General features: G+C 47.3%; 1 protein-coding gene across 1 annotated transcript in view; it reads left to right on the forward strand.

Moving 5' to 3' along the window:
* Window positions 1-12,500, forward strand: part of LOC143514954 (ankyrin repeat and sterile alpha motif domain-containing protein 1B-like) — a 53,697-nt gene that overhangs the window by 12,833 nt on the left and 28,364 nt on the right. The window contains 1 exon segment of the mRNA XM_077006783.1: window positions 956-1,108. Coding sequence (XP_076862898.1) covers window positions 956-1,108 — 153 coding nt within the window.

A 12,500-nucleotide genomic window follows, 5' to 3' on the forward strand; every position in this document is an offset into this window, starting at 1 on the left:
ATAAGAGCTTCCTCTGTGTGGGGGTTTATTACTACCAAATTATTATTACTTTCGTCTCTGTAGGGTATATTTCTGCCAATGGTTCATCTGTGTATATTAGTGCGTTACACACCTGACATGCTCACCAGATGCTACAGTATGGCCCAAAATGAACTTTGGACCCCTTTGTTAGCAACCGTAAGAGTGAGTCATAAGATTTTTATTTCTGTTACTTAACTCGTCACGTAGAGAGTGGCAGTGATATTATGATTGTTAATATGTGATTTAAGCCTTGTCTTAGGATTGTGACAGTCGAGGAGTGTAAATAAAAAAGGAAGTGATCACACCAGTGGATCTAATGGATAAAGTGCACAAACTCAAGACCCGTAAAGTTATCCAAATTAACCGTCAGGTGTCGGGTATCCTTATAGGCCCCACCCACCTGGGGGACAAACACAATGCAACAACAGGACAACATGAAATACTGCCGCTGCTGACGGGCCGGCCGGCAGGGGGCATCTGGACCGTGACAGTGTAGTTTGTCATTTAAAGAGAAGTTAATTACTCATAATAAACAAATGTATTTTGAACTAAGAGATCTATGTAGTGTAAGGTTCAAGATGACTGTAGAGAAATAATAATAATAATAATAATAATAATAATAACTTTATCAGTACATTAAAAAGCATCAGAAGCCACAGTATCTTAAAATAAAGATAGTTTTAAAAAGGCACTTTAAAAGTAGTTTGAAGAATGTTAAAACTAGTTATGAATAGTTGGAAGTAGTTAAAAAAAGTTAATGTCCGTCGCATGCCAAAACATGTCTAAGGCTCTGAGGTCAGGTGTCCCTCAGCTGAAGTGAAGATGACTCTACCAGTTCTGATGTGAACAGCTGTGACCCCAACCCAGCTGTGAACACAAATCAGCTGTAACCCCAGCCCAGCTGTGACCCCAACGATGTATGTGTTTGTCGCAGGTACGACCCATAGGCTATGACGGCAACAATCCCACCTCGGTGGCAGAATGGCTGGAGTCCCTGGAGCTGGGAGACTACACAAAGTCCTTCCTCATCAACGGCTACACCTCCATGGAGCTGGTCAAAAAGATATGGGAGATTGAGCTCATCAACGTGAGTGCAAAGACCCTCCCTCTCTCAAGCCCACCGCAGTCTTAGCTACATGCTCTCACTTATTGTGTTTGAAGTCAGACGCTGGCTGGGGGTTTTTTGGTGCAGGCATGGTTGTTTGGGGCCCTTTCTTTTTCTTGGTTGACTCTACATGGCATCTTCTTAAGAACATGCGTATTACCGTTTGATTCAGTTACATACCTCTGCTGGTGTGTGCAGGGGAGTTCAACACTGTGCAGGTTGTCAGGGTGTCAGGCTGTCAGGCTACAACCCTCCATAACCCAGAAAGGAAATTATGTCAAGTTTAGATGAGCTGTGGACTTTGTTAGTGGACAAAATGTATTTTTATAGCACTTTTTACAACAGTTGTTACAACAGTTGTCACAAAGCAGCTTTACAAGTGTCCGAGTGAGCAAGCCAAGGGCAACAGTGGCAAAACTCCCTAAGAGCATAAGGAAGAAACCTTAAGAGGAACCAAGACTCGGGGGGGGGGGGGGCTGACTTCTGGCTGACGCTGGTCACCATGACAACAAATTTAGACAGATACATAAACAAAGAAGTGATGGGAATGATAAATAATTATCATCTTTGTGTGTATTTATATACATGTGTTCTCTGTGTAATTCTTATTCTTAAGAGTCCTAGACTTCTTGATGGTCAGTAATAGTAGTCCAGTTATAGTAGTCCAGGGGTGGATAGACTCAAGATTGCAAGCAGTCAAACACTGCAATGTGCGTCTTCCTGAGCCAATCGAAAGACTCAACCAGACCATTTTTATTATACACAAAACATTACCTTGAGAGAGTATAATGAAATCGAACCTAGTGAAATCACCGGTGCTAAATTATGTCGCAGCGTGTAGAGAGTGCTGATATGAACTTCACAGGTGCTAATTTAACTCTGGTGGCTTCGCTGAATGTCTGTAGACTGTAAAAACTGGCTTTTATGGGTGTCTATAAGACTCAGAGCAGTTTGATGAGAGCCCAAGAACTCCTACAGTGAGCACGAGCAGGAGAGTTTGGTGTACTGTTCACATCAATGGCAGCATGGTGCTCCACTGTCCTGCACGTTATGGTCGTCCAGTTTAGAACCTTCCTGCTGCTGAGAGAGAGAGAGAGAGAGAGAGAGAGAGAGAGAGAGAGAGAGAGAGAGAGAGTTATGTAATGATGTGGGTAGTGATTTCATTTCTGGAAACACCCACGCACTCTTTAAAGTAGTTCATCGAGGCCTGTTACAGCCACTGCCACTAGAGGGCAACAGGGAGTCAAAAATCAAGTGTATTTACATGGCATTTGCATAATTGTGGTAGTTTTATTCACAGTGAATACTACAAGGACCAGCAGTACTTGCAGACTGCAGTGCATCACGGGTGTATGTGTGACTCCAGCGGGTGTAACGGACTGCAGTACAGTACAATGCAGGCTGCATCCTTTGAGCTGTTAGAGTGCAACTGGTGTGATTCAGCACGGTTCAGACTGCAGGAGGTCAGTACCGTCCCTCACCATAGAGCCTGACTGCTGCAGGTGAGGAGAACCTCCCACAGTGCTCTTCTGCACCATAGAGCCTGACTGCTGCAGATGAGGAGAACCTCCCACAGTGCTCTTCTGCACCATAGAGCCTGACTGCTGCAGGTGAGGAGAACCTCCCACAGTGCTCTTCTGCACCATAGAGCCTGACTGCTGCAGGTCAGGAGAACCTTCCACAATGCTCTTCTGCACCATAGAGCCTGACTGCTGCAGGTCAGGAGAACCTCCCACAGTGCTCTTCTGCACCATAGAGCCTGACTGCTGCAGGTGAGGAGAACCTCCCACAGTGCTCTTCTGCACCATAGAGCCTGACTGCTGCAGGTGAGGAGAACCTCCCACAGTGCTCTTCTGCACCATAGAGCCTGACTGCTGCAGGTGAGGAGAACCTCCCACAGTGCTCTTCTGCACCATAGAGCCTGACTGCTGCAGGTGAGGAGAACCTCCCACAGTGCTCTTCTGCACCATAGAGCCTGACTGCTGCAGGTCAGGAGAACCTCCCACAGTGCTCTTCTGCACCATAGAGCCTGACTGCTGCAGGTGAGGAGAACCTCCCACAGTGCTCTTCTGCATAGCACAGCTGTTTCTTTCTGTCACTGACTGTGCCAGTCAGTCCTTCAGTGCTCAAGAGATGTGAATTATCGTCAAACCTGCGAGCAGCTTACAGAGGCTCAACATTCTCCAGAGAGTCCATTTTGACTCCTGTCACAGAATAGTCTGTCCAGAGCAGTCTGTTCAGAGCAGTCTGTCCAGAGCAGTCTGTTCAGAGCAGTCTGTTCAGAGCAGTCTGCCACAGAGCAGTCTGTCCAGAGCAGTGTGCCACAGAGCATTCTGTTCAGAGCAGTCTGTCCAGAACAGTCTGTTCAGAGTAGTCTGTCCAGAGCAGTCTGCCACAGAGCAGTCTGCCACAGAGCAGTCTGCCACAGAGCAGTCTGTTCAGAGCAGTGTGCCACAGAGCAGTCTGTTCAGAGTAGTCTGTTCAGAGCAGTCTGCCACAGAACAGTCTGTCCAGAGCAGTCTGCCACAGAGCAGTCTGTCCAGAGCAGTCTGTCCAGAGCAGTCTGTCCAGAGCAGTCTGCCACAGAGCAGTCTGTCCAGAGCAGTCTGTTCAGAGTAGTCTGTCCAGAGCAGTCTGCCACAGAGCAGTCTGTCCAGAGCAGTGTGCCACAGAGCAGTCTGTCCAGAGTAGTCTGTTCAGAGTAGTCTGTTCAGAGCAGTCTGCCACAGAGCAGTCTGTCCAGAGCAGTCTGGCACCAGCCAATACCGTTGCACCCAACACACAACAGCACAGAATATGTACACCAGACCGGTATAACGTCCGTAGGACTTCACCGCACACACCCGAGAAAGTACAGATGACTTCGGCCATTCTCGCACATCGCGTGGGTGTTAGCACTCCAGTGCAGACTGTCATCCTGGAGCACACCCAGTATTGTAGGCCCCAGGCACCTCCACGTTCACTCCATGGACCATGACAGGGAGGACTTCCAAACGTCCACCACCATGTCCTGAGTCTTACGTCCTTCATGCACTCGCCCCCCCGTCCACAGCTGATATCTCCAACAGTAATTGTGTCATCAGGATTTCTGTAGATGACTTTGGGTTGTGTGGAAAGTCAGAGCTGTACAAGCTGAACAGGAATGGAGCTAATATCGTCCCTCAGGGGCCCCAGTGCTGTGTGTGTGTGTGTGTTTGTGTGTGTGTGTGTGTGTGTGTGTGTGTGTGTGTGTGTGTGTGTGTGTGGGAAGGAAGGAAGGAGATGGTTGAATGCGGTAATTTATATAACCTCCCTGAAGGCATGATGGTTAATTAATACACATATTTTTGCTCAGCGTCACATATTTGTGCTGACTGGTTAATACTGCACTAATGACCCATCTGCAGGTACAGGGATCAGAAGCACAATTACACACTTAACATGATGAGCCTGTGTATGTGTGATGTGTGAACGCATGTGTCTATGTTTGTATCTGTATGCATGTATTGTGTGTGTTTATGTGTGTGTGTGTGTGTGTGTGTGTGTGTGTGTGTGTGTGTGTGTGTGTGTGTGTGTGTGTGTAATGTGCAGTGAAATGGTAGTAAATATTCTCGTGGCACCCTGTGGGGCTGGGATTACTCTAGTGTGAAAAGCAGTTCTGTTTCGCATGCAAGGAGCAGTTTTGCAGAGACCTGCTGGATTAACATGCAGATGACCTTCCCTTCAATCCTTCAGCCTTCACAGCATATCTCCAAGAGACACTGTATGTGCTTGTGTGTGTGTGTGTGTGTGTGTGTGTGTGTGTGTGTGTGTGTGTGTGTGTGTGTGTGTGCATGTGCGTGTCTGTATGTTTGTGTGTGTGTGTGTGTGTGTGTGTGTGTGCGTGTGCATATGCATGTGTGTGTCTGTATGTTTGTGTGTGTGTGTTTGTGTGTGTGTGTGTGTGTGTGTTTGTGTGTATGTGTGTGTGTGTGTGTGCGTGTGCATGTGCGTGTCTGTATGTTTGTGTGTGTGTGTGTGTGTGTGTGTGTGCGTGTGCATGTGCGTGTCTGTATGTTTGTGTGTGTGTGTGCGCGTGTGCATGTCCGTGTCTGTATGTTTGTGTGTGTGTGTGTGTGTGTGTGTGTGTGTGTGTGTGTGTGTGTGTGTGTGTGTGTAAAGGGTAGTGCAGGTTACTGCTGGGACATTCTGAACTTCCACTAATAATCCTCTGAATTGAGCTTACCAGCACTGTCCTGAAGCTCATCTAAGAGCAATCACACACACACACACATACACACACATACACACACACACACACACACACACACACACACACACACACACACACACACACACACACACACACCCACACACATACATATATATATATAGAGAGATATGCCTGCTAAGGGAGTGTTATAGAATTCAAGCAGGAGTTTTGCGTTCTGATTTCTGCATTTGAAAGTAAGGAAGGAGACGGACAGTCACATAGCGAGAAGGTGAGCAGGAGAAGGACCAGGATGGAGAAAACCAGGACACTTCCCTCCCTGAGAATGAAAGAACCCAAGAGAGTCTAGCAAGAAACAAGAGCAGCGCACAACCTTTAAAGTACTTCCATTTACTGTAAAAAACAAAAAAAGAAGAATCCCAGGGTGCTACCCAGTGTGTTCATTAATTCCACTCAAAAATTCTACTCATTAGTTCTGTTCTATTCTACAGTGAGGCATTAAACAGATCTGTTCATGTAGGGGTTATTAAAATGTCACCTTTATGGCACATTTACCCCAGAATGTGAAGAGTTTGCCGTACCACTGTCACCATGTAACTGCACTGCAGTGTTTAGGCTGGACTGGCTCAAGCGTGCCACTCACACTCACCACGCCGATGTGGGAGTGTAGATACACACGCAAGCTCACATCCCAACAAGAGAACTACAGACCGAGCACACAGGCAGACGAATCAGGGAGTGTGTTAGTACATTAGTGTGGCTGTGTAGTCTTGGTCCTCATGAAAATAAATGGAACTGTTACACAACACCCCTTACCCTACAAAAACACAAAAACACACCAGAGCAAATAAACAAAACAAAACAAACAAAAAAAACAGGTCTTAATTACCCTTACACGTCTGGTGTGCTGGGTTCGATTACCCCTGAGTGACGGGATCAGGTGCAGTGAGGAATGACTCCTGTACAAGTGGCAGCATTTGTCCACTAGATGGCAGTAGCACATCTCAGTTCAAACTCTTGTGGTCTTTTTTAGCATGTAATGTTCTGTAACAGAAAAGGGGGACTTCTGTGTGATGAAACAGGGGAATTAAGTAATTCTGAGGGGTGCTTTGGTTTGGCAGCCTTAGGGACGCAGGGTTTTTAAAGATTACTTTTTTTGCCTGGAGGGAATAGAGTGTGTTTCACCCAGAGAGTTGCAAGCAGCACTGGGAGTCTGAAAGGAAGAAAATGTTTTATTGATGAGAGAAGCCACTGGATCGTAACTAAGAGAGCTGCTGTCCAAACATCAAAGGGCAGGTGTGGTACTCTGCATTGTTTTGGTTTACTGCCATTCCACGTTTGCATGTAAGGACCTGTGTGTGTGTGTTTGTGGGTGCATATGTCTGTGTGTGTGTAAGAGGGAGTGAACAGAATGAGAGACAGAGTCCACCAGGCAGTGTTCATTGCAGGGCTTGGTCAGCATACCAACAGACTCACACACAAGCACACAAGCCTGCACAAACCGATCAAACTTACAAAAACCCACTTTATCCTCCGGGCTGATCTGGAAATAATAATAATAATAATAATAATAATAAGAAGAAGAAGAAGAAGAAGAAGAAATGGATGAATGGAGTTCTCAGATGGTCCACTATGGTCACAGATCACTCCATTGTCTCGATACATGAATCTTTATTTGTCATTTTCTGCTTGCCTTCTGCTTATAACAACCAGACAGGTCCAGAAAGCCCCCGTGTAACCGAGCCATGCTAGTGAGGCTCTGGATAAGCAGACTAGAGCTTCCTTTGCCCACAGTGGTCCCACTACAAGCACCAGCGGTCAAGCATCGGGGTGTCACATGACACGTGCTGGTAGCGGGCACGGTCGTCAGTTCTCTGTGCCGCCCAAGGTTCGCACCGCTGCCCACCGTGGGTGGGACAGAAGGAGTCGCTCTGTAGGCACAGCAGCAAGACTCTTCGCTGTAACCAGCGAGGCAGCGTAACTCATGCTACATGTCTTGTGTGTTTTCGTATAGGACTAGATTGATTGATACGGTGTTGTGTGTTTTTGTATAGAGTTGTGTAGGTTCTTATAGGGTTTGTTTGTTTTGGTATAGGGTTGTATAGGTTTTGTATGTTTTTATATAGGGTTTGTATGTTTTGTATTGGGTTGTGTAGGTTCTTATAGGGTTTGTTTGTTTTGGTATAGGGTTGTATAGGTTTTGTATGTTTTTATATAGGGTTTGTGTGTTTTGTATAGGGTTGTGTAAGTTTTTATAGGGTTTGTTTGTTTTGGTATAGGGTTGTATAGGTTTTGTATGTTTTTATATAGGGTTTGTGAGTTTTGTATAGGGTTGTGTAGGTTCTTATAGGGTTTGTTTGTTTTGGTATAGGGTTGTATAGGTTTTGTATGTTTTTATATAGGGTTTGTGTGTTTTGTATAGGGTTGTGTAGGTTCTTATAGGGTTTGTTTGTTTTGGTATAGGGTTGTATAGGTTTTGTATGTTTTTATATAGGGTTTGTGTGTTTTGTATTGGGTTGTATAGGTTTTGTATGTTTTTATATAGGGTTTGTGTGTTTTGTATTGGGTTGTATAGGGTTTGTATGTTTTTATATAGGGTTTGTGTGTTGTTATGTAGGGTTGTATGGGTTTGTGTGATTATAGGGTCGAATGTTTTCTATGTTCTTTTGAGGACTAGGATCCAGTATACGCCTGTTCAAATGCAGTGTGTTCAAATAGTTATGGTCAGAAAGCCTCAGCTCCACCCGTCTTCATTTAGTTCATACCAATCTGACGCAACTCCACTGCAGAATTCGGTTGCAGAATCTACTTGGCTCCCAGCTCCAAAACAAGTGGATTATGAAGACGTCAATAAACACACTGCTGTATGAGTCGACCGTCCTCCACCCTGACCGGGCAGGCGGGGCTGTGGTGTCTGTGGTGGAGCTCAGCTCTAGGTCCTCCATCCGCCCTTACATGGTGTACGATCCCACGGCTACATCGCCTCTCACTGCTCACATCTCTCTACTGTTCCTCCTTGCTGTTCCTCCTTGCTGTTCCTCTCTACTGTTCCTCCCTGCTGTTCCTCCTTGCTGTTCCTCTCTACTGTTCCTCCCTGCTGTTCCTCCCTGCTGTTCCTCCCTGCTGTTACTCTCTGCTGTTCCTTTCTGCTGTTACTCTCTGCTGTTCCTCTCTACTGTTACTCTCTGCTGTTCCTCCCTGCTGTTACTCTCTGCTGTTACTCTCTGCTGTTCCTTTCTGCTGTTACTCTCTGCTGTTCCTCTCTGCTGTTCCTCTCTGTTGTTTCTCTCTCTGCTGTTCCTCTCTGCTGTTACTCTCTGCTGTTCCTTTCTGCTGTTACTCTCTGCTGTTCCTCTCTGCTGTTCCTCCCAGCTGTTCCTCTCTGTTGTTTCTCTCTCTGCTGTTCCTCCCTGCTGTTCCTCTTTGTTGTTACTCTCTCTCTCTGCTGTTCCTCTCTGCTTTTCCTCTCTGTTGTTACTCTCTCTCTCTGCTGTTCCTCTCTGCTTTTCCTCTCTGTTGTTACTCTCTCTCTCTGCTGTTCCTCTCTGCTTTTCCTCTCTGTTGTTACTCTCTCTCTCTGCTATTCTTCCCTGCTGTTCCTCCCTCTCCTCATGTTGCTGCCTAATCACACATATAATCACGCATAGCACATCACTACATCACCAGCTCTCTGAGTTTAGAGTGAACGAATACACGTTGATCCGTTTGTATCCTCCATGTACGGGGTGCTTGCAGGGCCAAGTTAGTGTGCTTCTCTAAAGGAGCTGAAATACATCTGGAGAGTATGTAATGCCATCACTGAGGTTCTAATGGTAGGCGGCCCAAAGTCATCAAGGCAGTAATGATAGTTTGGCTGGGTTTTTCTCTACTCCGATAACTGTTACCCTGTTGCCATGACTGCTAGCAGTTACCATAGAGACCACTTGCGTAAAGTATGGGTGATTCAAACCTGACACGCGTGAGTATGTGTGTGTATGTGTGTGACGCGTGTGCCTGCGTATCAGTATGCATGTGTGTGACGTGTGTGTGTGTGTGTGTGTGTGTGTGTTTGTGTGTGAGATATATAACGACTTCTCGTGTCCTTTGTGTTGCTGTGTTCCTGTGTTCATTACCTCTGTCACCTGTCCAAAAGCACAGACTGCAGATTGTCCCCCCCTACCCAAGCAGATGGCTACTGCCTTCGTTAACACAGCAGGCTTATCAACCACACACTTTTTTACCAGGAACACATAAACACAAACACACACACACACACACACACACACACACACACACACACACAAACTTCTGCGGATGATAAGTGGCTTTCTTTAATACCTAAGAATGCATTCAGTATGAAGATATTTATTCTGAGAGAGATGTGTGTGTGTGTGTGTGTGTGTGTGTGTGTGTGTGTGTGTCCATGCACAGTGCTGTGTGTGTAGGAGGGTGAGTCTGGGTGCTCATGTGTAACGCTAGCAGCCCCTGAGCGCTGTGTTTGGCCCATGGTAGTGCTGCCTGGTGCTATCAGCAGGGGGAGATGAGAGGGCTCCTCTGACACAGAAGCAGTCAGTGGGCCAAGAGGTGCTCCTCCACCCCCGCACTCCTGCACAGGGAGACATTCACAGCGAGAAGGAGGAGACGGAGGAGAAAGGAGGAGAAGGAGGAGAGGGGAGAGTGATGATGGTGTGCTCAGGGAGCTTTATGTAAGCTGCTGTGAATATTCTCTTCATGCTGACACATACAAGTGCCCTTTCTCTCTTACACACACACACACACACACACACACACAAGCACATGCATGCACATCGGACAAAGCATGCGAAGTATTCTGCTGGTGCACAATCATGCCGGCTCATGTCCCCGACGTGTCTTCTTTTCATCCCTGCTGTTTAAAACTTCTCCACTTTGGCAGTCTCGGGTATCTATAAAAGACACGTGCTTGACAAGGGACAGCTATTACAGGAGGACGGAAAACCATGAATGAGAGAGGAGGGTAGGAAGAGAGGACTGGTTACTAATCTTCCTCTGAAGCGCACCGAGTGACCACGTCTGTGTGAGGACGTTTAGGAGCGGACACTCGCTCCGGCTATGTGTGTGGAGTGGGTGTGCGGTCTCTGCTCCAGGTCTGTCTGTTTGATCTCTCACCGCAACGGGTTACGACTGAACGGACCGCTGTAGCCCGAAGGGTTAAATGACAAAGCTCTGACAGAGAGAGAGAGAGAGAGAGAGAGAGAGAGAGAGCAGGGCTGTAATGCTGACTGCTGTACGGCTGCGGAGACGGTCGCCTGCAGAAGCTTCTCTGAGCATCGCCGACAAGCTCCTCTCTGGATGGGAGCAGAGTATCCATAGTAACCGTGCAGAGGGAGGACAAGGAGTGCTGGACCGAGAGTGAGGGAGCGAGCAAATGGGATAGAAAGAGAGAGAGAGAGAGAGAGAGAGAGAGAGAGAGACGTGTTGAGACAGAGACTGCCTTAGCTGGAGGAAGAGGCAGACGCTGAAGAGCAGATCCTCTGCAGTTGAGGAGGCTGGGGAAAGAGAAGAGGAGAGAGAGAGAGAGAGAGAGAGAGAGAGAGAGAGAGAGAGAGAGAGAGAGAGAGAGAGAGAGGAAAAGAGGGAAGGGATACGGCCTGTTTTTAGTGGGGGAGAAGAGAAAATTCTATTTGGCCTGTGGCGCTGCTGGTGGGTCTCCACCATAGTGTGTGTGCAGTAGATACAGAAGAAGAGAGAGAGCAGGAGGAAGAGAGGAAGAGAGGATGGGGCGCAGTGAGCAGCACTCTGTGTGAAGACTCACCGCAATGTAGCCAACAATCTTGGAGAATCTAGGACCTTACTTTACCACTTCAAGCACATCTGTGACTGCAAGGAATCTAGGTGAGTCTCATTCCTCTCTCTCTCTTGCTCTCAAGCGCACATATAGACACAGAGGTACAGATGGAGCAGCGTGGTGACAGACACATGGAGAGAGAGATGGAGAGAGACTGAGAGGGGAGAGGGTGAAGTAGGGTGTACAAACACAGCGTTTCAGATGCACTGTGAAGTCTTTTGTTCTCTGATTGCTACAGCCTTTGCCTTTATATTCTTCTCCCAGATCTAATCTCGTCTGTACTAGAGCATCTCTCTCTCTCTCTCTCTCTCTCTCTCTCTCTCTCTCTCTCTCTCTCTCTCTCTCTCTCTCTCTCTCACTCACTCACTCACTCTCTCCCAGTAGACGTTTCCATGTATATGTGCATATGTGTGTGTTTGTGTGAATGAGTGTGCTTCCGTGCTCATCCTCACGGCCCCTGTATTGAGGTCACTACCATCATCTCAAAGGCCTTACAGCGTGCAGGTGGCAGAGGCCAGTGTGGCCCTCAGTGTGGCCCTCAGTGTGGAAGGTGTTTCGCTGACCAGTCCTGTGCCCGAGCGCTCACGCTGCTTCAGCGCTGAGCGCGGCTCTCAGGTGCTGTAGCGCTCCAAAAGCATGCTCATCGCCATGCCGCCCATAGCCATGATCCTCATTGCCATGCCGCCTGTCACCACGATGTCCATCGCCATGTCACCCATCGCTATGCCGACAGTCGCCACGCCGACAATCACCATACCGACCAGCGCTGTGCCACTCATCGCAATGCCGCTCGCACTCAGCTTACATCAGCCCTCTGCAGAGAGCCCTCACACTCACCTGCTGTGTGTGCCCAACACTTCGCTCTGGTATTCTTCTACATGTGTTTGTAGGTTTGCAGCTACACATACACAAGCACACGCCGATGGTAAATACATGAGAAGAGTTGATTTCATACATTTATGATAAAGATTATTTGTCTGGCTAGGCAGAGTGAGTTTGTTTAACATTGCTGTTTTAATTTCACTGTTTTATTTTAGTCGATTTCCATCCAGGCATTAATAGCCCCAAACCAGGGACACTGGTGATTAGTGAGGCGTTTGGTGAATACGTGAGACGTGTGTGACAGTGGGAGGTGTGTGACAGTGGGACAGACCCACACTCCGAGTCCTGAGGGACATGGGAGTTTATTGCTGACTGTAGGCTGTATTAGTGTTCTGTGGCACTGCAGGCCATTGATTTATTATTGACATGCTCTGATGTAAGTAGATTGTAAACTGACTGCATTGTGAATACACTGAAAAATGCTTCTTTACATAACTGCACTGCTGGTTGTTATTAGACGGCCCGGTTGTGGTCTCGTCCGATCTAGTGTCTGATTA

The sequence above is a fragment of the Brachyhypopomus gauderio genome, chromosome 5, assembly GCF_052324685.1.
Source record: "Brachyhypopomus gauderio isolate BG-103 chromosome 5, BGAUD_0.2, whole genome shotgun sequence".
Lineage (NCBI taxonomy): Eukaryota > Metazoa > Chordata > Actinopteri > Gymnotiformes > Hypopomidae > Brachyhypopomus > Brachyhypopomus gauderio.